The sequence below is a fragment of the Oenanthe melanoleuca genome, chromosome 7 (genome assembly GCF_029582105.1).
Source record: "Oenanthe melanoleuca isolate GR-GAL-2019-014 chromosome 7, OMel1.0, whole genome shotgun sequence".
Classification (NCBI taxonomy): domain Eukaryota; kingdom Metazoa; phylum Chordata; class Aves; order Passeriformes; family Muscicapidae; genus Oenanthe; species Oenanthe melanoleuca.
The window spans coordinates 31,282,766-31,307,466 of record NC_079341.1 but is presented as its reverse complement, the minus strand read 5'-3'; the positions used below and the strand labels follow the sequence as shown (position 1 = coordinate 31,307,466).

The following is a 24,701-nucleotide window of genomic DNA, read 5'->3' as shown; positions in this document are numbered from 1 at the left end:
CAACCATAAAGGAAATGAAAAATCCTCTTCATCACACAATGGGTGAAGAGGATTCCTCCTCCACAACCTTCAGAACTCTGTGCTTTTCAGGTCTACTTTTGAAATTAAAATCTTAAATATAGAACACACACACCTTTTCACAGCCATGGAAATAGTTGTTTCAGGGAAGTATTTCTTAAAACTAAAATTGGCTAAGGTAAAACTCATTATCAATATCTGGCTTAGGAAGTCAGCTGTGAACTCTGGATCCTAAAGACTCATTTCCAGAGGTGTGAGCATCTGTTTCTCCTATTCAGTGTGAGCCGTGGGAGTTAACACCTATGAAAATTAGGCCATCAGTGATTAAAATTATGCAAAATAACTAAATCTGAGCTCAGAGAGATAATTAAACTTCATCAGTTCCTGAATCTAAAAAAAAAAAAAAATCCCTTTATATATTCTCCCAGAGTAACTTGTGTGTGAGCAGTGTGCAAGGACAGCTCTCTGCGCTCCGCCGGTGCAGCTGGCACAAGCTCCAAAACTCTGCTCTTACCTGCACTTGTCCTCAGCTGTCCAGTGCTCCAAAAACAAATCCTGACCTTAAAAGGGACAATTTTCATAGCCATTAACAAGCCCACCAGGAGGTCAAAGGGCTGAAGTATTGCTACCACTCCCCAAGTACAACTCCAGAGCACAGTTCACTGCACTTCCTCTCCAGTCTTTACTACCTCACACTAATGCCTTATCTTTAATTTGGGCATAATAAACCTCTTTAAAAAGTGATACCATCACATCTGTATCTCAGCAATAAGCCTTTTTTTTTAAAAATCAAGTCTTAAAACATTCCCATTTTCCATCATTTAACTTCTGAAAAGCTTTGAATTTCCAACAAAGCAAAGAGAGTTTTTTGCTATATCCCTGTCTCGTAACGTAGCAACCACAACCAAAATGAATGATATGAAGACATAATCATAATTCTGGAAAATCTATCTATTCCCAGTGAACATGAAAGCGACACATCAAGGATAAAAAAGATATAATACATTGTTTTAAAACTGATGACTCTGTGACAGTTATGAAACAAACAAGGGCTCAATATCTTTCCGATTTATAGTAACCTTTTGGTCTCTTTAGTCTGTAAGACTTAAGCTCTTAGTGTTTACACAAGTTTTATACCTGTATATACCCATTCACTTTAATTGAACTATCCCAAATTTATATCACAATAAAGAAAGCAGAATCACCTCCTATGTGTTTAAGCTTTTTAAGCACTTAATCCTTTCAGAACAAATAACCAAAGGTAAAACAAAGCACAGAGCTCTGGAGTCTTACATGCAGTTAAAGTGTTTTATTTTCTTGCATTTAGACTATTGATTATAGATGCTATTGCAAACTTCAGTCATAAAATTAAAAGCCCTTCCCATTTAACAGCAAATTTACACCTGTGCCACCCACCTGTGATAGGACCTTTAACTTGTAGCTTTGCCATGGGCATAGAAGTTATATTTAACTGAGCAGTTCTGAGGCTTAAAGTATTTATGTCACCTCTGGATCCTTTTAGGAGACTGGAATATAACTTCACCCACTTTTCTCTGTGGAGTACAACTCTGCAAGTTCTATCTCTTTAGCTGCTGCTTTTTAATGTAAGTGGAAGAAGCCCATACTTCATTCAGTCATGGGGTGTTCTCTGCCCCTGCATTAAAAAACAGTCTCTAGAAAATCATAAAATCACAGATTGGTTTGCGTTGGAAGTGACCTTTAAGATCATCTCATTCCAACCCCCTTCCAAGAGCACGGACACCTTTCACTATCCCAGGTTGCTCCAAGCCCCATCCAACCTGGCCTTGGACACTTCCAGGGCTGGAGCAGCCATGGCTTTACTGGGCAAGCTGTGTCAGCAACTTACCACCTCCACAATGAAGAATTTCTTCCTAATATTTCTCTAAATATAATATTATTTTCTTCCTAATCCCATTCCTTCTGCTCAGCAATGTCTTCTTGTCTATGTCCTAGCCCATTTTCTTTGCTGTGGCTGATGCATGCTTTGGAAAATGCTTGCCCTAAAAATAAAGCTAAAGGAATGACTACTTGTTTCCAAATCAACCTAAAAAACCACAGAAGATTTCTAGGAACTGGGAAAGTTAACAGGAGTCTCACCTTAAATGATGTAAAAACTAATCTGATGAGGCAAACAGAGAAAAAGGAGTGGTTTGTGTTGAGGCCAGACAAATGAAGGAGAGCCTCTTTTATTTCTGCTACTGAAGCTCCTTAAATTCATCATCCTCATTTAAGGGGAAGAAAGAAAAGATCACAGCCTCAGCAAACCACCGATGAAGTGGCATATATTTAAGGGGGAGAAAAGCATCATCTTTCTAGTCATCACCCTACGAATAGAATGTAGTCAAATAATGACAATAGGAGCATTATTTCACAGGGATTAACACTATGTCTCTTTGTCTGGAAAGCTGCTGCTGTCCAATCTGAGCTATTTCCAGTAGCTCAGTCTCAAATTCCCAAGGACCAACATCAAATCACCAGGCTGCAAACTGAAATATGGACCAATAGCAACCTTTACCAGCTGCTGAAACCTAAATAACATACATTTTTTACTTCTGTTCATTAATGTAAAATCCTTCTCCCCACAGCCTTACATCCAATAGACACACAGCACAAACAGCAATATTATGGATTTTCATTCTTGCTTGTTTCTTTACACTGAGTGAATCAATCAAAGTCTAGTTACCAGGCACTGCTGAAAAATTCTTCTGCACAGTGTGAGAAGGTCATAACCTACCACCTGCATTTTGAGATATTACATCCCTAGAAATAACAATTAACTAAATACCAGAGTTGTACTTTCTAATATTTTCAGCTAAGTGGCTCTATTAACCTACAAGTTTAATGTTATTTTTCTGAGTTAGCACATTAGAGTTCATCCTCACTGATGCAGACATTGCCCCAGAGGTGTTGCCTCAAGGTAGGGAGGCGTAATGGGATGGGGAAGGTTTCATAGTTCACAGGCTCATGAATACCTGGGCATAGCAGCAACACACTGAAAGAACAACAGATTTTATTCTACAGAAAGAGAAGCACCTACAAAAATTATCAGTGGTTTGCAGATTCTCACCTTTTGGGCTCTCCTGGCTCTACAGAGCCATTCACCCTTCAATACAGTGCAATGTCAAAAAGGGAAAGTGAGAAACCAGGGACAGACCCACGTCTGTTCACTCCCTGATTAACTTCCAGCCAGTCTCCCCCAATCAGGTGTCGCCTGCACCCACCCTCCTGTACAAAATCAGCAAGACAATGTGTTAATCTATTGTCTTTGAAATTGATGTGCACTTGGGCAGGAGCAAAAATCACTCCGTAAGAGCCTTTCCGTGGGATGTAATCAAGCAACAGAATATTTTTTTATACTTCTCTCTTCTGCTAGCAGGGTGCATAAAAATGATCAGCATTTGATTTTGAATGAGCCCAGTGATACAGAGACACTTTTACAGGTGATGCCTTCCTAAGAAATGTATCTTGCAAAGGCTTTATAGAAGGTTTTGGCAGTATCTGGCAAAAGCCCCAGAAACTCATGACTTGAGCACTGAACAGCTCTCCTATTAAACAGACTCATTCACAGACAGGGAGATTTTTCTGCATGCATATAAAATTCTATCAATCCCAAAGCATTTTACAGTCAATCTCAGAACATGTCACACGAAAAATCAAGCAATATTTTATTTTCTTTGCAAAGCACACTATCAAGCTCCTCTGTTAGCCTGGCCAAGCATAATGGCATGGACCTCTAGAGCAAAAAGGTGAGAGCCTCTCGTCCTCACCACACCACACCACAAACCAAGTAAGCTCTCAGGGACTGCAAAGTTTCCCATTTCAAGAGGCACACAGAGGAAAGCTGAGTAGAGCCCAAGTTATTACCCCAATCCAAGCAAGACTGGGATTTTTTTTATTGGGAGATAAAGAGGAATCATTAAATCTTATGTAAAAATTACAATTTCAAAGCAAATAAAAATTCAGCTGTGGAGACCTGTCCATTCTCTGAAACAGCAATCAGTACAAAAGCCATTTCAGAGAACAAATGCTCTCAGTCTTTAAAATATGAAAGTGTAAACTGTAGTGGGTGTAATTCAAATTCACTTGTACATATAACTGTAATTATTGTAATAGGAATAACTCAAATAGCAACAATTAAAAGAGTATTAGTAACAATAAATAACAATGACCAAATGGATGATCTCGACCACGTGCAACCCTCTCAACGCACAAACCGAGCAGGGAGGATCTGCAGGGGTTTCTTCACTTCCAAAACCTGGGGGAGAAGCTGTGGCCATACCTGGGGCAGGGCTGCAGCGCTGCCTTCCCTCCTGCTCTGCACGCCTCCCTCTCCTCCAGCTGCGGGCACGGCGTCCCCGCGCCCACGGCCACGCTGCGCACGCTGCGGCGCCGGCTGCGCAGCCCCGCGGCCGGGCTGCCCCAGCCACAGCTGCCGGAGCAGGGGCTCCACGGGGACCACTCGGACGTGCTGCAGTCCTGGGGCATCACACAGGGCCTGGAGGTCACGGGGACGGGCTCTTGCAGGCAGAGGCTGCGGTAAGAACACAGTACAACAGCTGAGTCTTGCTTAGTGAGATTCATTCAAGCCAAACTGCCCGAGAAGAAACCCGTGGGCATTCAGTCAACACCAGTGCAACAGAAATAAGAGAAGTTCTAATGCAGGGCACATAACACATTTCCAATGAGCTCTGCAAACTCATGCAAACTTGCATGCTGAGTACTTTCTAAATAATGTATCTCATTTATCCTGAGTTGAAACATGCACAAGGCATTATATTTACTCCCGTGTAGCTAGAATTTCACAGTTTGCCTTGTACAGAAAACAAAATCCAAGCCCAAGAGAAATACTGACACTGGTAACCATTCCAACATCCTGCACCATGACTAGATGTCATCCATCCATCCATTCCTCCATCCTGCTGAGCAACTCTGCTCTTTTAAAAAATAACTAATCCCAAACTAAATAGGAAAGGTCTCAGTTCCATGAGGCTGTTATCAAACGTGCTGTCAAACAACATCAGAGGGTTTTCCAACCTGTCAAACAACCAGTGACGCAGGAATTTCAGCAGGAATGCTGAAACTGGGGCTGGATTTTGGGACTCAATTACTCCTGCTGACATCAGGACATGATCTCACCCATTCTGTAACATATCAAGACACTGCCCGAGGCCAAATACAGTGAGAAACCAAATTTTAAGGGCTACCAACTGGTGAGATTTGGTATCAAGATACAAAGTCTCAGAATAACATTTTGAAGAGTCTCAGAGCTACAACATCTTTTGACTTTGCACACTTATACAGAGGATGTAAATTGGCCTCTGAAATTAAGACCACACTTGATGAACTCAGTGTGAACTCTCATTTTTCTTCTCCAGTCTCCAGCTGCTTGTGGTCAAGATTTTGCCAACTGTAAGGAGCAAACACAGGTACACTTAAAAGGTGTGAAATCCACAGCTGCTGCCAGGAAAGCAGCCATTACTTCTCCTGCTATTCCATAAAGCACAGTTTGGCCAACCTACCTCTCTGAAGAAAACAAACTGGGGCAATCATGTCAGGATTGCTGGGCAGCCTCATGGGGGAAGCAAAGAAGATAGAGGGCATTCACTCCCTTCTCCAGTCTAGAAATTGGTCCCCTTTCCACATAGATCAACAGGAATATTCCCACTGAAACCCATCAAGTTTGACTAGACCCTCAACCACCAGCAAAATAGAGCATTTAGTGGCTTCTATTTGAACTTCAAAGTAAACAAAAAAAACTGTAACAACTTTTTGTCTCAATTTCTTCACCCAGAATAAAACTCAGTAATCTCAAAGGTGCTGTGAGGATGAATTTACTGAGGTTTATTTAAACAACTTCAACAAGTATAAACCACCTGTGATGTAGCCCCCTCAAAATGAAGCTATTCTTGCTTACAATTGAAAAACATCCTTCATTTCTCTATTACAAGTCAAATGGAACTGATTACAAAGCTGTCTCTGGTACAAAATGTCAGTTCTATCAAAACAAGGTTCTGGAAAGTAATAATCATTACATATGTACTTACTAACCCAGGGATTTTGAGTGTTTTTTGGAACATTAGGTTAGGTGCAGTCATGTGAATGGTCACTTTATTTCCTTTTTATTATTTTTTTCAACAGGGGAAGCCACCCATGCCAAAACATTAACAAGGAAGAGTAGTTCTTGATTTTGAGTAGATAAAACAGTAGCACATAAAAGAGTGCCCTAATTGAAAAAAAATAAGTTTATCTAAGAATACAGAATGGGGGGGTGGGGGGCGAGAGGTAACTGATGTTACTTTTTAAAGTGATCAAAACTCCCCATTCAGATATAGTGTGAACAGCAAATCCACTTTTGGGGTTGTACCACTGCAAAAAAATATCTTTGTCCTGCATGATCCTTACTGAAACACCAAATAAAATGTAGCCTTTAAAAATCTGGATTGGAGTCTTGGTTCAAATGATCTTTGCCAGTCCCAGTTCCTAGCCAGAGAATACCTCCAATACCTTCCCTAATGTATTCTCCAAATCTACACCAACACCCTGGCTGGAAAAGCCATCCCTGCCCAGAAATCACCCTTGCACTGGCAAAAGCCTTTGCTAGAGGCTGAATAGCTGTTTCTTTCCCTGAAAATCCCCCCACTGCTCCTCCTATAAAAGGCAAGATGCTAACTTTGTTGACCTCAAGGTGAATGAGACATGGAACTGGCAATTTCCATCCTGTTCAAGTAGGCTTTTGAGGGAGAATTACAAGCAACTGCTGAACAGAAAGAAAATTAATTAACTTGTACCTACTCACTCAGAGCCTCCAAGTCAAATTAATTGTGACACAGAGCAACACAAAGACAAATGTAAAAACACTCTTTTGCATGAAATTCAGACACAGCCTTTCATGTCGCAGATGTATTTAGGACGATCTAATACAGATAAAGCCCAGACCTGCGAGACACTCGCTGCTCTGAGGCTGCAAACCAGACACAGATTTGTGCTGCTGTGCCTCTGTCCAAACCAGCAGGGACAGGAAGAAGGTCTTGGGGACAGGAGGTACTATATCAGCCCAGTTTTTAAACTGATTTTCGACATATTAACGTCTCAGGTTAGATCTTCCACTTGGGGGTCGATCAGGTAACTGTGATATAGTAGAGTACTTACAGAAGTGATGCTTTTTTCTGTATTACATGCTTGGATTGACACTGTAAAACCACAGGAGTTGTTTCCCAGCCCACGCTGCGGTGCCTGCGGCGTAGGATGGATCCATTAGTGAGCAGCCAGCAGCAGCACAGAGCCCAGCTCACTCAAGTGGCACAGTGCCCTCTGAGCCTCTTGTGTGCTGAAGGGCAATAAACCACTTATTGAAGAAACACAAAACACTAAACCAAAGGAAACCTACTCATGTCTCTTTCACACTTGCAGAGTCCTGGAGCAGAACTGCAGAGGAGGAGGGAAAGCAGCCCTGGGTAGCACCCCGACTGTGCAGCTCCACTTCTCCGTGGCTGTGTCACCTCAGGCTGCTGCCCACGGAGCAGCACCACTCATCTCCTCCATCTCCAGCCACACACACCCATGAGACACAGGAATTGTGCAGCCCTGAGCTGAACAGCCACCTCCCAGCTCTGGACAAAACGCAACTCATCAAAAATAGCACATTTTCCAACAGCTCGGTGCCTGTGCTACATGCCCTGCAGCCACAGAGCCATCACATCCACCACAAGGGAATGAGTGGGAACAGGTCCATCAGCTGGAAAAAGCAGCAACACCACCCAGGAGCTGTGCACCAGTAAATCAGGCTGGGCACAGCACAGGAGTCACCCCTGCTTTCCCTTCCCAACTGTACCAAGGCATTCAGAAGCACAGGTGAATGCATTTCCTTACATTACAGGATGAGACAGGCGGTTATTGTTAAACCTTTCACACTGAAAGGATCATCTGCAAAGTAATTGGGCACACTAAGAAGCTGTCACCATGGCCATGTGCTGGCACAGAGGCTGCACCAGGGGGACAGGGTACCACATCCACAGCCAGGCTCTCCCTCACAGCTGAGGAAGGCTCCTGGGAAGTGTTATGCCTGACCAGGGAACTCATGTTCAAACCCATGTGCTGCAGAGCAAGATAATCCTGAAGTGAGCTAAGCCATGCTTTAACAACCCATTTCCATTTTTTTTCTCTTTTTTAGCAGTGTGTCCTATTTTGAAATCAAGGACCCAGCCCTATATGATGCTGGAATACACACTATCTGCTCTTTCCACTTGGCCAATAATATTAAGGTCTTATAATGGACAGTCTTGCCATGTTTCTAACAGCATCAAAACACTTATTTCCCTTAGAAATCGGAAATCAGTGTTAACAGGCACTGAGATTTCTTCTGATATTTCCTAATGTATTTTAGGGTCTTCAAGTGCTGCCAGGGCTGTTCTGGATACCATATATTCAATCTGTGCAGCAGAGGCTTCTTTGGCAGAAGGAACATCAGCCCCTTCTGCACCAGGGTGGTGAAGATGAGGAATATTTGCCTGCCATACAACTGACCTAAGGGAAAGGGAACTGGGAGGTCCATAACCCAAAAAAATATCAGTAAAGATGTTGAAGTTTTGATGTTTCCAGAACTTAATGCACCGGATCCTCTGTTTTAAAAAATAAAAAAATTAAAATAAAAATTAAAATTAAGTGCTGCTTCCATTTGCACTACCTTGGTAGGCTCTGAGATCTTTGGGCTACAGAGGCAGCTGCCTCCCTGCAAAATTTAGAAAAAAGAGAATAAACACAGTTATTATTGGACACTGCTTCTAAAATCATCAAACCCCAGATTTGTTTAGAAAAGATCTCTAAAATCATTAAGTCCAACTATCAATCCAGCACTGCCAGGTCCACCACTAAACCATATCCCCTAGTGCCACATCCACACACCTTTTGAACCTAAAATGTTACTCATGGAAATAAAAAAAGCCATTACTGCTCCTCTGTTTCTTCCACTTTTAAATAAAAGCAAAATAAATGAGGGACAAAACTTTTGAAAAGAACATTAGAAAATAAAATATCCTTCTTCTCCAACAGCTCAGGGATTTGTTTTGAAGCCTGAGCACTGAGGCTTGATTCCTACATCTGCCAGGAGGAATGTGAACATAGAATTCCTCTCCCAGATTGGAATCACAACCATCAAATAGCATTTTACAGCACAGCATTTTCACCTCCAGACTGCAGAATTTTGTATTCATCCAGAGAATAGAAGAATGTCAACACTGAAACTGCAAATATTTTTTTCCTAAAAACGTACAAAAGCGAAGTGTTGAGCACAATCCACTAGGAAATGGATAATGGAAATTTAAATTACAGAGGCAAACAAAAGAGCTGAATGCTGCTCCACCTCCGCCTTGACAGATGGGTTGTCCCTTGACTGAGTTTGACCTGAATTTTCACTTACAAAGTAAAGTAAATAGAAACCCAAATCCTACTCTATTATATCACTGTTGTCATCTTACACATAGGATGAAGAGTTTAAGAAATATGTACATAAAAGACTCCTAATCCAAATAATAATAATAAAAAAACACCTCATAACTGTTTGCTCCTCACTTTAACTTCTCAGTATGCTTAGTTGAGCACACACATCAGGTTAGAAAATCAGGTTAAATTTACTGAGAATTTCAATGTCTAACTATACACATTTATTTTACTAAACTGCAATTTAGTGTCTAACTTAAACAACCCTTTATTTAAAAAAAAAAAAAAAAAAAAAAAAAAGAAAGAAAGAAAGGCAGGAACTCAAGTGCCTTTGTCTCACTATCCTGCAGATTTTTACAACTGTGACAAGACAGAAAAATAAGAAGAGCAAGATTTCTTTCACATTCATTTCTTGCATCTTTTTCAGGGATTTTTTTTTAAATGCATAGAAGTGCTTATGTTTGAATCTGTTATTGGATATAAGGCTTAAGGCAAAACTGAAACATTTTTTCTGAACTAAAATGAAACCTGAACTGTATCTGAAATAGGATGAAAAAAATTCCAACTTTTTAAATAAAGTCTTTAAAAGGTTCAAATCAGATCCACAGTATCATTCTATTTTGATGTTATTCCTTTTATTTTCATGAATATAACTTTCTACATGAAAATCGTTTCTGAGCAAAAGTGGACCTGTCTTGAAGCCTACTGATGTTTGGCTGTTCAATTGTTGTCATTTCAGGTGTTTTCAAAAAGGTCTGTCCTTCCTTTCCTCTTCCTTTGTCCCTTTTCCTTCCCTTTTGTGAAATGTGGAACCTCCAGACTGAAAAGATATTTTATCAAAACATCCCCAGCTCTGCTTCCCTGAAAGAAGATTGTCCAGTTTTCCACATGCTTATGCTCCTCTCCAAGCAATCCCTATTTACAGCCCTGTGATCAGACACCAGTAAATTAAACAACCTTGGTAATAAATTGGGCATCTTTGCCATTTCATTATAAATTAGGAGGCAGGATAAGGACATGGCCCCTCTCCTCTGGTGGCCCTTGGTGGTGGTTAGCTGACCACTCCTGTCACCTGCAAGAACTGGGCAGTGGTGGAAGGCAAAGCTGTGGCAGAACAGCAGCTCAGAGCCCACTGTTACAAAGCACATCTTGGGATATTCCTGTCCCTTGCCTCAGTTTTCCAGAAGTTTAATTTACAGTGGTGCTTGCTTAGCAATGTTAGTAGAAATGGGAAACACTGGCCAGGGAAATGCAGGAGCACAAATAAGGCACTTCTTTCCTGGTTTACAGCAGACACTTGGCTGCCTGCCAGTCCCCACTACAGGGTTATGCAAATGCATTTACTCTTCTTTATCAGTAGCCAAAATACCATCCTTGTTGTAAAGCAACATCTGTAAGATCAGGCCGTTCTTCAGAAGAATGGCAGCAAATCTGCTGCACAACAAAACAAGGAGGACACCACCAGGGGATGCTTAAAGGGAGTCATTGTCAGGAGTATTTGATATCTGTGACACCCCAGCCCTAGAACTAAACAGGGACTGGGTTTTGGGCTGGATAGTTAGCATTGAATTTTAGATCCAAAAAGAGAAAAGGAAAAGTGTGTGAGTGTCTGGATGCTGTAACATGACATGACCTTTTCTCCTCTACTCAATCAATGGGCTTTGCTCTTGCATTTAGAGTAAGAGTAAAGGATGGGTCAGGCCCAGCTCTGCAGTAAATCTGAGACACAAGCTCAGCAGAAAAAGAATGCCAGGAGGTGGTAATGGAGCTGTACACTCCCAAAAAGGGGGCTAGATCAGCAAAATACTCAGAAAGGAACAAGGAAAAAGACAGCTCCATCAGGGATTGTCACTAACACTAAAGCTCCCAGCACCCTCTGCACTGTCATCCAGAAATCCAACATATAACACAGAAAACATCTATAGAAAGTTTCCATTTCCATTCTTAGAGCAAATACAGCACTGAGTGTGTCAGGGCAGAGCAAGTGAAATTTTTTTAAAAATCGGGACCCTCCTCCCAGAGCCTCTGATAAGGACTGAAATACAAGAGGCAGGAGAAAGCTAACAAGTGTTAGCCACATAAACCTGCTGCTGGTCGCACTGTGCAATAAATCACAAGGGACTCCATTAAAGTCAAGCAGCTACATGAGCATAAAATCTGTATATTTAGAATCAGCATATATTAAGAGACAAGTAATAAATTCAAGATGTTAGAAACTGCTGGAATATTTCACAAAGCCTGACTTTTTTCCAACTGATAAAAAATACTCCATACTTGGCTATGGGTATAATAGAAGTGGGTAAGAAAAAAGGTTAGAATTCATATTTTCACCTCAGTGTGTGTGCAAAAAACACTTGCAGAAATTAACAGGGGCAGAGAATTGGATGTAAAATAACCTCTTCTCTCTGCCATTTGAGTTTGTGTAGGTGCCAGGAGCTATGGATTACTGGGAAACAGATTGATTCCTGCAAAATTCAAGAGCAGGATTTTTCAAAACTTCTAAATTCCTTGAAAAAAAGAACACAGTAAGATCTCCAGAACTTCTGACTTTCTCAGAAGTCTATCAATTGATCAGTCATCTGTAGCTACTGGCACCTACTGAAATCCAACCTGAAGTCAAACAGCAGAGCTCAGTTTAAATTTAAACATGAGAAATACAAAGAAAAATCTTTCATTATTTGCTGCACATTACTGTAACCTTCACGTTCGAATTGCAGCAAAGTAACTGATATAGACAAAGAGAAATCATTATGTAATATATGTTATCATATAATTCGTGTTAGTTTGTAATTCATGTGAAATAAATCATGTTTGTATGAGTAAAGAAAATAATAAAGAAACTTGAAAACCTAAAGCAGTGGAGGGAGGAACAGGGATTGCCCCATCGCCACACTGTAACTGCCAACAAAAGCTGAGGAGCTCAGATTAGCAAGTTAATAGACACAGCCCAACGGAGATGGCCCTTTCAGAAACTGTCCAGGAAACACCCAAGCGATGAACACCCGGCAAGTATCGATGATTAAGATAACGGGAGTCATCAGGAAATCTACATCTCAATGCCTGGTTCCCATAAGCCAAGATCTGCATTCACCAAAATTCATCCCCAAATGCGTTTGTCCAGCCCAAAGCAGAGAAAGAAAACTACATGAATATGCAAAACCACGAAAAGAAAGACAGACCTCTGCTCCAGGCTAGGAAAAACCTGTATAAAAACAGGACGGACCAAGATAGCATTTGTGAGCACTGGGGGATCCAGTACAATAGAGGTCAGATCAGAGCGTGTTCACCAGGTGCCGATCCCGGGCACGGCGCTGTTCTTTGTGATTGTGACTATCAAGGACCATATTTCGGTCACGAAATAAATTATCGCTTATTTTAATAATATTTAATTCGGCCTGATCTCGTTATTATTTATAACAATTAGATAAAACATTAGATAAGGACAGAAATCAACAACCTCTACCAAAGACGGAAGTGCCAGTCACCTACCCTGTACCACCACCCAAGAGTGATACCCATACAGGAAGGCTCCTCAATCAGGATGATAACCTCAGGTTTACTCACTGACTTCTTTCCAAAATATACCTTCCAGCATATTCACAAGGCCAAACTTTTCAGACTTATTTTATCCTGTATTGATTTGTAAAAATAAAGGAGTTTAAGCTGTCTCAATCTTAGCCTCTAATGGCAAATATATGCAGTACATGACTGGGAATGAAACCTCCCTCTCCCACAGCCAGGGCCCAGCAACAGCACAAAGTGATATATAATTCCATTTCCTCAAAACAACATCAACAACAACAAAAATCCAGAAGAGAATTATTAAAAATATAAAATGAATTTAAACATCTGCAAATCGTAGAATGCAAAATCTTCAACGAGTGCTAGAAAGGAATTAAGTCAAGAAAAGGTTCATAAAGAAAACACATAAAAAATTCCATTTAAAACTCAAGAGTGGGGCTCATTCGGCGTGGTGCTACCACATGGCACACGCCCAGCAGGGCTGGCTCGAGCGGGAATCATCCTGAGCAGGAATCACCCTGAGCAGGATCACCCCGAGCGGGAATCGCCCAGACTGGGAATCACCCCGAGCGGGAATCGCCCTGAGCGGGATCGCCCCAAGCGGGATCACCCTGAGCGGGAATCGCCCTAAGCGGGATCGCCCAGACCGGGAATCACCCCGAGCGGGAATCGCCCTGAGCAGGAATTGCTGGATCACCCTGAGCAGGATTGCCCCAAGCGGGATCACCCTGAGCGGGAATCACATCGAGCAGGATCACCCTTACGTCAGCGCCAACCACCCTTACCTCAGTGCCAATCGCCCTTACCTCAGTGCCAATCGCCCTTACCTCAGCGCCACGTGCTCCCCGTCGCTCCGCACGCACCGCACTGCCCGGCTCTGGTGGCCGATCTCCACCTCTGCGGCCTGGCCCTGTGGGGGAGAGCCGGGAACGGCGGCTGCGCTTCGCTCTGCAGAGTCCGAGCCCGAGTCCAGCATGGTCCTCGCCGCCAGCTCCGCGTCCTTAGGATGGAGCGGCCGGCATTGGCCCCAGGGGCCCAGGCGGAGGCTGTAGGTGTGCTGCTCCTCCCCGAGCGGACAGGCAGGAGTTCCGCAGGGCCTGGACTCGGTCAGGTTGGGGCACGGCGCTCCGCCGTAGAGCGGCGGGGCGAGGACGGCGCGGGTGCGGTGCTGTAGGCCGCGGGCGCAGCCCGGGCCGCAGCGGGACCAGGCCGAGAACTCGGACACGACGCAGTCCCGCGGGCAGGGCACCAGGCAGGCCTGCTCGGAGGGCGGCTGCGGGCTGAAGTGCTCGCAGATCTCGCTGGACACCACGGTCCTGTTCAGCTTCTGCAGGCAGCGGACGCTGCGGCGCTGCAGCCCGTGCTGGGCGGTCACGCAGAGCTCGGCTCCCGCCTCAGCACCCGCGGCCGAGACGAGCCCGCACCTGTCCCATCCCGAAACCTCCCACTCGAACAGCTCCAGGTGCCAGTCGCAGACTTTAAAGCACCTCCGCTGGCCCTCGGGCTTGTCCTGCTGCTCGCAGTTGGCGTGGAAGGTGGTCCAGCCCTCGGCGTGGGTGCACCACACGGCCCGGCTGCGAACGCCGCCCCAGCCGCAGTCCCCGATGCAGCGGCCCCAGTGACCTGCAAGACACGGGCTGGTCAGAAATGCTGAAACGATCCCCCACGATCTGCCCTGAAAATCACAAAGCCAGAAAGTCAGAACACCATAAAGCTCTTCTCATTCCAGCGAAGGCTGCTCCAAGCCCCATCCAACCTGGACGCTTCCAGGGATCCAGGGGCAGCCACAGCTTCTCTGGGCACCCTGTACCAGGGCCTCACCACCTCTGCTTAAAGAATTTCTTCCTAACATCTCACCTAAATCTTGCCTCTTTTAATTTAAATATGTTCCCCTTCTCCTATCGTTATCTGCCCATGTTTAAAAATACAAATCATATATAAAATATAAGCCGTATCCTGTCGTGTATTAAAAAGCAAATAACTACCAGCTAGTCCCTAAATTTGGTTAAATGCTTCCTAAAGACTGTGAGTCGCTTCTCCCAGTGTACTCATATCACTGAATCGCTTGGACAAATCTGGGGAAAGAAGAAAATGCCTCACAGTGCTTCAAATTAAAGGCAAGCCTTTAATTTCTGCAGCAGTAAAATTCGTCCCAAATGAATATTTCATTTCATTTGTGCAAATTAATATAAAAATGATCATAAAAGAACAATCGCTAATAGGAAAAGAAAGTCAAGTTAGATAAGAGGAAAACAGTCTTAATAGAGCAATTAGTCAACAGAATAAACTGCACTGGGAAGCAGCAGAATCATCATCCAAAGGGATAAAACAGTGAGGATAAATACATGAAAATAATCACCCTCCAGGTACACTGAGTAAATCGTTTCCACTTGCAGCACGTGGCACTATGAGAGGTGGCAAAGCCATCATTCAGGAGGAGAAATTAAACCAAAATAAAACCCAGCAATGTCACTTTCAGTCCGGGAGCACATGAACATATATATGTAATCATATGAATCTTACCTGAGGATTTAGCAATCAGACAAGACTAAATAGAACGATCTGGCTGTGAAAATATTGTTCAATAAAAATCCACCAAATCAAAAAAATAATAAGGGCTATAAGGTACAAAACTGCTGGCAAACTGAAGAGCAAAGGTAGAGAAAAGCACTCAGGCCAAATCTTAACTATTAAAGGGATTTTGATGATCATCTCCAGGGGGTGTTATCTTGTTCCTAAGTTTAAAAACTTTCCAATACCTCATAAAAGAGCCATTTTGTTCAGTAAAAATATTGCATATGTAATTCTTGCCCGAAAATACATTGCAACTGCCCTACCTTTTCTATTTTTTCAAGGCAGAAAATGAACTTGTAACAAATAAGTCGATTTATATTAAGCAATGCTACTGCAGTCAATTTTTTTTAAAATTGATTTTAAAACTACCGGAATCAGTTGCATGTTCATACTACAAAACTAAACACACATAAAAACCAAAACCAGTCCCATAACAGCTGCAATTATAATCCCAGGTATTTTGTTCAGGCAATGGAGGTTTTGTTGGCAATCCCATTGTTCTTTCTTTGTGAATAGAGCAGTTTATCCTCCAGAGACAAGGGCTTCACATTGTGTAATGAAAAATGAAAATAAATAAATAAAAACTCCGGTGTTTTTTTTATTTTATTTTTAGGAAAGGAGGGAAAGAAGATAGGAACTGGATATAACTAAACTTCTTTTCCAATAGATCCCATGTTCCTCCAGGCCAGGGCTGCCCTCAGTCAGGTACCTTCTGCAGTGGTGGACAGGCTGGAGCAAGAGGGGATTGCAGAGTCCTCGAGGTTTAGACAGCTCCAGCTTTTGCTGAATCCCTCAGGCTATGTGCAAAAAATCCTTGTCCTTTTTATGCCTCTGTTTCACACCAAAAGACATCAGCCCAAGGTAAGGACTCAGCCATGACAGGTATCTTGAATGGGAAACAGCACCACCAAACTCTAGTGTGCTCTACAAGCTATCCTACACTAATGACAGGCTTTCAACAGAATCTAGTGTGCTTAAAAATTAAGTAATAAAAAAATTAATCTTTAAATATGCTTTTGAAGTTCTATTACAGGGAAGAGGTCCATTGACAACTTAAATATTTGTCCTTGGTACTTCACCTTGATCTAACAGAATATTCTTTTCTAATGCCACCAAGATTTGAAACCAGGCATCAGAATTTAAAAACTGTCATCCAAAGATAATAGTCAAATTCAGACCTTAAGTCCTGGGTGGCTTTTTATTAACAGAGAAAAGTAACAATGATTATGTATTATGAAATAATTGTATTGTGAACTTATTTATTTCTATGCAGCACTTCAGCAAAGGTAATTTAGTTTTTTGAGATGTGGAAGTTCCAGTGCATGAGAAGTTTCATTTTCATCAGTTTTATTTAAATCAAAAATGTTTAAAAAATAATTTCCCTTTAGCATTGAACAGAACAGTATTTGACACATCAATAAGACCTTGAAACACATTAGACCAATCAAAGATTTACTATTTATTAAGACAGTGAATTGCATAAAAATAGCATTTAAACCCCACCCATGGAGGAATGCCAAGTAGTTGTAGCAGAGGAAATCAACTCATCACTGCTCTTTCCCTACTGCACAGAACTTGTTTCTTTAGTACTTTTTATGCACTCCAGGGTGCTGCTCATGAACATCAGAATGACCACTCCTCACACAAACAGGATAGAGAAGGACTCAGCTGAAGCCAGAAGCAAGAGCTGGCCATTATTTAAAGTCAGATGTGAATCTAGAATAAAAAACTACAAAAAAAAAAAAAAAAAAAAAAAAAAAAAAAAAAAAAAAAAAAAAAAAAAAAAAAAAGGCAGCAAGAACTTGTAAGTAATTACACTGTCATTAGACACATTACAATTTGCAATTATGCTAAAAACAGAGCCTGCTTTTGGCATACCAGAAACAGAACCATGAAAAATAATGTCAAAAATCAGATGAAAAAGCCATTACTATAGATTTTTTTCATTTCCTGACAATCTCTTCAGGACGTGGCAGCAAACGTATCCATAGTGTTTCACTGCTTAGTTAAATATCCTGTTCAGCAGCTTAAATGAGGAGAAAGCTGTAAATATTTCCTAGTCAATAGTCCACTTTGTAATTAGAATTTAATTATTTTTAGAAGGCTCATATTAAATTTACACTTTTCTCAAAATATATCTGAATCAATTAAAAGAAACATCTCAGCACAATGTGAATTATAATATTAACTGTGTTATAAACCCACTGGAATTTAGGCATCAGAAGCCTGTACTTCAGAAACAGGCTTTACAACTCCCCATCTAGAATGGAAGGCCACTGGTAATTAAACAAGAAGACTAAAAGGAAATTAATTTCACAGTGATCTGTCTGTAGAAAGTACAAAAATATGAAGATAAAGGGTTGACAGTCTGTCTCCTATGTATTGTAACCTAATCAGAGACTGGATGGATGTTTGATCTCCTCACAGCAGGATATGGATGGGAGAAACAGACTGTGGATGTACATGGAAACAGGGAGCTCCAAGCTGGTGTAAGGAAAACCTTGCTGCTGTGAGGATAACCCTGGGAACAGGCTGCCCCAAGGCACAACAGAACCCCATCCTTGTGATGCCTGGAAAGGCCGACCTGGAACAGAGACTAGGCAGAGCAAAAGGGATAAAATAGGAATTTATTGAAAGGGTACACCTTGGGCAGGGCAAGAGCTACACCCAAATCAAATTTAAGATGGATCACAGTCATGAGTTTTTACACTTTTGTAAGTTCTGTAAGTGGTCAATTGTGCAATGACAGCCCCAGGCTATGAAGTCTCAACCCCTTGGCTTTCCCCCTTCCCTTTGCCGCTGTTTCTGCTTTTCATCCTTGATTCTCTAGCTGAGAAGAGACTCTTTTGTCTGACTATCCTGTAAAGAGAACTTACTAACACCTAATATGAAATTTCAGGGTTACACACGAAGCAGAAGAGAATCTGAAAAATATAAAAGTTAAAACCCAAGGCATCACTTGGAGGTTTCCAAGATCTGACTGAACAAACCCTGAGAAATCTGGTGTGCACTCAATGCTGGACCTGCTCTGCAAAGAGGTTCAACCAGATGAACTCCTGTGGTTCTTTTCAATCTGGGTTTCTCATAGGAGCATCCAACTGAAAGCAAGGCTTTCTCCAGCAGGATGCCAAAGAAAAAAAAAAAAAAAAAAAAAAAGCTTTTCACTAATAAATACCACTTAGATCTGAAAAGTACCAATAAACACACAACAGCATGAATAAATCCATTAGTCAACCAAGCCAAAGAAAAGTTTAACCAAATCACTATTTCCAAAAATGAGAAGTGAAACAAAACTTGCTGGGCTTACACAAAAAGCATAACAGACAGATGAGGTGTCTTTGTTTATGAACAACTGTGAACAAAGACATCCCACTGTTCCTTCCAGGGCATCTGTAACACTACAAGCAATGACATGAAAGAGATTAATAAGTCAAGACAGTCTATTAAAGCAAAATTACACATTGTTCTGTTTCTCATCTTTTATCAGCCAGAAAGAGCTATACTATCACCCCATACAGCTTCTCTAACCCCTTTCAAAACATGCAATAACACAGCAACTGGAGTTTATTTGATGCTCTGTGCACTGATTTGTTTTTCCTGCCTGCAAGACCTACCTACAACTGCACCATAATTGTGTCTGAAAGGATGCAGTGACATCTGCTCTCTGACACACAAGTCACACACACATAAGGCAAGCAGGTTATACAAACAATAATTACACTTTACAGACAAAATAAAACACCATTGTACACTAAAGTTAGAAAGGAATCCCAATAAGAGCTGCTTAGTATGTTATTGCTTCATAAGAATTGCTAGAATAATTATGCTCTGTTTATTGCAACATTTTAGCTTAATTGAAACCATTTCACCATCAGAGAATTCATTCAATAACAAGCATCTCCCACAATGACTCTGTCCCTGTTGCTACGCTCTGATTTGCAAACTTAGCAGAAGATGAGCAATCAGTAAAATAGAATATTGTGTTAGTAATTTGTATGTTAGTAATTTGTATCAGATAATTGATATGCTCCAGTGAAGGAACACTGAAAAAATTAATGGACAATCATTGCAATAGTCCTATTTTCTACCTATTTTTACCTTCTCCTTCAGTTTAAGTATAAAATTTAGGAGCAATTATTCAAGACCTTAACAACTTGCTTTTGAACAGAATCTCCTAATTCTTATCAATCATAACAAAGCCATACAACTTCATTTACTGAGGAGTAACTCCAGCAGATGTGATGTAACTCCCCAAAATCCCTGCAGCATCCACTTTAATTGAATACTTGAAATGTCCCAGAACCCCTCTGAATGTCATCCTTCCACCAGAACATGGTTATGAGAAGTGCAAAGCTCCAACTCAGCCCATGAATTCTGAGAACAGGCAACAACTGACTCAGATAACACATAAGCCTTATTCCTAAAGGCACTACAGCTAATTAATCTTCATTATTAGTAAGAGACAAAAAATAAATTCCACTGAATACGTTTCATCAGAATAACTGGTTGCTTTATGAGAAGATTTTATGAGATTTATGTAATTTTAATGCAATCTTATGAGAATTATGCATATTTTACGAGATTTGGACATATATTTATTTCTCATATGCCAAAGCTGTTGAAGTTCATACAAACTACAACATAGTTCCTCACCAATATCTTTTTTCTTTGCATGATACAAAGTCATTGTGGTTTTAGGCACATTATGCCAAGAAAAGTAATTCTAGAGGTTTAGGTAAGGATCCTACAGTCACATCTTTTCATGTAGACTAAACAAGATAAAATCTTTGGAGTCTAGGACACCAGATCTATGATGTTTCAGTATTTTATAATACAAAGTATTATATTATGTTAGTATAGCTGTAGCTGAACTGCCCATTCCCTTGCTTTCCAAAAGAGCCCTCCTGTCTCCTAGTCCTGCATCTACTGCCACATCTCAGCCAAATATACAGATTATTTTCTGTGCCTATTCTTAACTGTCTCAATCATTTTTCTATTTATTATTAACAGCAATTCATTAAATCTCTTCTTACTAAAATCTGTATGAAAGATTCTATGCAGAAGACTATTGTTCTATTTGCAGTGTGTCACACAGGGCATAAAAAATTCCTCTGATTCCTGGGATTAATTTTAAATATCTGCAGCACTTTTTTAAACTTTCATGACCTACACAAATGAGCAATTCAGCAGCTTAGTTATTCATCTTATTTCAGATCTGAATAAATGTGAAATTTAGTGACTTACAGCCATGCAGCAGTTTGTTCCAATTTTACATTCCAGGTTTTTCCCTTATTATCCATATGCTGTAACACTCAAGACACACTTCAGCAAGAAAGACATTCTGCAGCAGAATGTAATGAATACTGCTGTTTATGAAAATACAGAGATTTACTAACCCCTTGGCACTGGAAGGCAGGACTTCCCAATATACAGAACTAATGTAAATGGTATTAGCTGAGCTACTCCATCACGTGCCCACACCCCGGAGACAGCCCAGGGAAAAATAGTCTTTCCTTTCAACTCTCAATTAAAAATAGAAAAATAAAAAATACCCCCACACATTCCAAAACATTTTTGTCATATTCATCCAACACATTTTGAGGATCTGTGAGAATAGATTTCTGGCCTTGACAGCAGTGGATATTAGGAGCTGAGACCATAATGTATATAAGCTTATGTGCTGGAAAACACAAAGAATAAATAGATCTTATCAACAGATTACAACTCTAAATTGTTTACTGCAGATGAGATTAAAACCACCTCAGTACTGGATTATAAATAGCTATAATCAAACTCTGGCCTTTTTGGAATTCCAAACATCTATGGAAACCAATTCTTCTTAAAACACAATAGCCTTTGTAAGGTGTTTGTAAATGTAACCTTAGCAGCAAAAGAAATGTTTCTTCAGACGCTCCATCCTGACTCTGGGGTTTGTAATCCCCAACAGCAACTGTTATCAATCAGTGGAAAAAAACCCCAAAACAAACAAAAACCAAAATCAACACAAGACAGGTTACACAGCACCTCCTGTAACACAAGCCCTGGGTTTACCTGTGAGGAAACCGTGGGCATTGCTGGACACACTCAGCAGAACCTTCTTCTGAACCCCAGTTATACTTAAATTTTTTATCCAGTCCACAGGAAACCTCAGATCCCTTAAAGCACAATGAAACAAGAAGTTGAGGAGATCCACTCTGATATTTGCAGGAAGAGAGAGATATCTGTGAGTGGGGTTATTTCTTACTTGGCTCCAGGCACTGGGTGATTCAGAGGTATCTCCAGTTGGATACAGCTCCTTACACCACTGCTTTCAGACCAGCAAGCTTCACACAGAGTTTTTTCTGCTTTTCCCACACACTGCCTTCTCTTTGCTGCCCTTCACATAGGCAGTCACTCTGAGGTATTTTGCAAGCCTGGGTTTCACCCCATGTCCATGTTCTGCTAACAGCCCAGCTGGGATGCACTTAGCTCTGAGCCCACCTCATCTGCATCCTCACAAGGAACCCCAGCAAACACCACCAAGATCATAAAATCACAGAATGCTTTGGGTTGGAAGGGGCCATAAACATCATCTCATTCCAACTCCCTGCCATGGGCAAGGACACTTCCACTGTCCCAGGCTGCTCCAAGCCCTGTCCAGCTTGAACACTTCCAGGGAAATGGAGCAGCCACAGCTTCTCTGGGCACCCTGTGCTGGGACCTCAGCATCCTCACAGGGAAGAACCCATGAAGACAGTGAAGACTGGCACTCATCTCCACTGACTCCTGAAGAAACCACAGCAAGAAACTTTCTGTCAGAGGTTCACTGCTCTGAGACAAGGCCTTGGTGGGACAGCTGGGGGAGGCACTGGCAGCAGTTCAGTATCAGCTTATTTGAGCTCCAAGACACACAGAGAATTCTTATTTTAGTTCTGTAATAATTCGTTACCCAGCAAACACCAAAGACAGAGCCCAACCCCTCTTCCAAATTGTGGCAACTGCAGTTTCTAATTTTCTTACTCTTTCATGAAGCTTAAATTGTGTTTGTTCATTGAAATAACAGCAAAATTTCAAAATTGTTTTCGAGAAAAAAGTTGTGAAATAATACAGCAATCTGCACACCTGCAAAACCTTTGTGAAGTATCCAAATTTACTTCACAAGCACATTATCACAGAAACACATGCATCCCCCTCCAGACATCATTTTAAGGGAGAACTATAATTTTTCTGCTCAGCTTCATCCTATTTCCACCTTACACATTTTATAACCCACCACAGCCCAGAAGCCCACACACATTTCAGCTACTACAGCAATGTGATGTATGTATGTGATGGTAAAGAGATGGAAATCCAGAACTGCACACAGAGCTGCTACCAAGTCTGGCTGGGTGAAACAGGAGCTGCTTTACCTGTCCTGCAGAGCTGATGTTCCTACAGATGTGTCCTCCTGGGGAAGTTCTCCAGGTGGGACTTCTGGTGAGCCCCACCTGGAACAGAATTGGGCTGCCCACAGCACTTGGAACAGAAAAGGTAAAACAGACATCATGTACTTCTACAGAAATACCTTCTGAACCATATGGGCCACTCATTATTCCTAATAAACATTACAGAAGAGCTATACAATGGGCAGGAGCCCCATGGAGCCCAACTGCTGCTAATTAGTATTTCTGCAAAGATGGAGAACACCTATAATAATGATTCCCTGGCAACAGAATAATTAATTCATGTGGAAAGTACTATTTTTAAACATGTGCATTATCAATTCTATAAAAACTGGACAGAGGTTATTGTAGAACTCTACAAATTGCTTTTACTGGTCATTTTCACTTTATTTACAGTCTGTATTTAATTATCCCCTTTCAATTATTAATAATTAAATCTCCATTTACTCTAGACACTCCATATTCTCGAGGAAAAGCACTTTGGAAAAGCACAACTTGCTGTGTTGTGTGGAAATAACTGTGCAGGAATAAACCAAATGAGAAGCTATGCCAAAATGTGGAATATAAGTGTTCTCCAGCAATAAATCAATTTCACTGCCCCACAGACACAGAGCCCTGGCTGCTGACAGGAGGGTGGCTGAGCAATCTAAAAGGGACAAAGAGCTCCAGCTTACAGTGCATGGGGAAAGAAGAACAGGCATATAGCACATACTCAAACAAAACAAACAAACAAATCCAAAACCAAGCCAACCAACCAAAAAAAAAAAAAAAAAAAAAAAAAAAAAAAAAAAAAAAAAAAAAAAAGCTAAATCCAGTTCACAAAAGTTTAGTTTGGAAGGGAAAATAATTAATGTAATAGGAAAGCAAGAACAAAGACAATAATGTCCTAATTGAAATAAACTCCCATCAAATCATAAATTCCTCTTCTTGACAGAACAGAACACTAAAATACTTCAGTTTGCACTCAGGGAATATGACTACATTACCTCATTCAGGCTTGCAGGTGTTAAGATAAGAAAATTCTTGGGAATCTTATGCCAAGAATTACAAAATATAACTAATCCACATATCTGGATGAGTATGTGAAGAAAGAAAAAACTCCATCTCATCTGGAGGCAGATTTTGCCAGGCATCATTCCAAATGACTGCACATGCAGGTAAGTGAGAGCAGAATATGGTCAGATTAAGATCTGAATATCAGGCCAGACTGAGATCCAGGGATCACATGAAGGGGTTGTATTAACCCATGAAATTTTCTACTAGTTTTAATTTTAATTTAGTTTTTTTCCTTTTCCAGCTGAGATTGATTCCATGGAGCAAAAGCTCTAAGGATAAAGAGAGATGACAGTACTGTAGTTTGGGCCATAAATTGTGTCAGTCAATAACATGTGTCAATAACAAGTCCTACAAGGTGTTAATCCACAGTCCAGGCTGGGAACAAGCACGTTTAGGGGAAGGGCAGAGCTTGAGATGCTTTTTGTCAATATCTGTACTTCTGAAATAAAGCAAGCTGAAAGCAAGTTAAAGATGGAAGTGTCCAGACATCAAACTGCACCCTGAAGTTACTCAGGGGTCAGCCTTCCAGACTGGTAGATCTTTGCTACCTCTTTGGCAGGTGTTTTGCTCACACTGTCCTGAATTTATAATGATTTTGCATTTCTGAATAGCCTTCATCCATCACTGGAATCCTAACAGATGGACAGCTTTACT

At 41.2% G+C, this 24,701-nt stretch overlaps 1 protein-coding gene across 1 annotated transcript in view; it reads right to left on the bottom strand.

Moving 5' to 3' along the window:
* Nucleotides 1-24,701, bottom strand: part of THSD7B (thrombospondin type 1 domain containing 7B) — a 243,712-nt gene that overhangs the window by 177,353 nt on the left and 41,658 nt on the right. Inside the window, exons 3-4 of the mRNA XM_056496809.1 lie at nt 13,824-14,619; nt 4,319-4,570 (exon numbers count right to left, since the gene is read on the bottom strand). Of these exons, the coding sequence (XP_056352784.1) occupies nt 4,319-4,570; nt 13,824-14,619 (1,048 nt within the window). The remainder of the gene's footprint in view (nt 1-4,318; nt 4,571-13,823; nt 14,620-24,701) is intronic.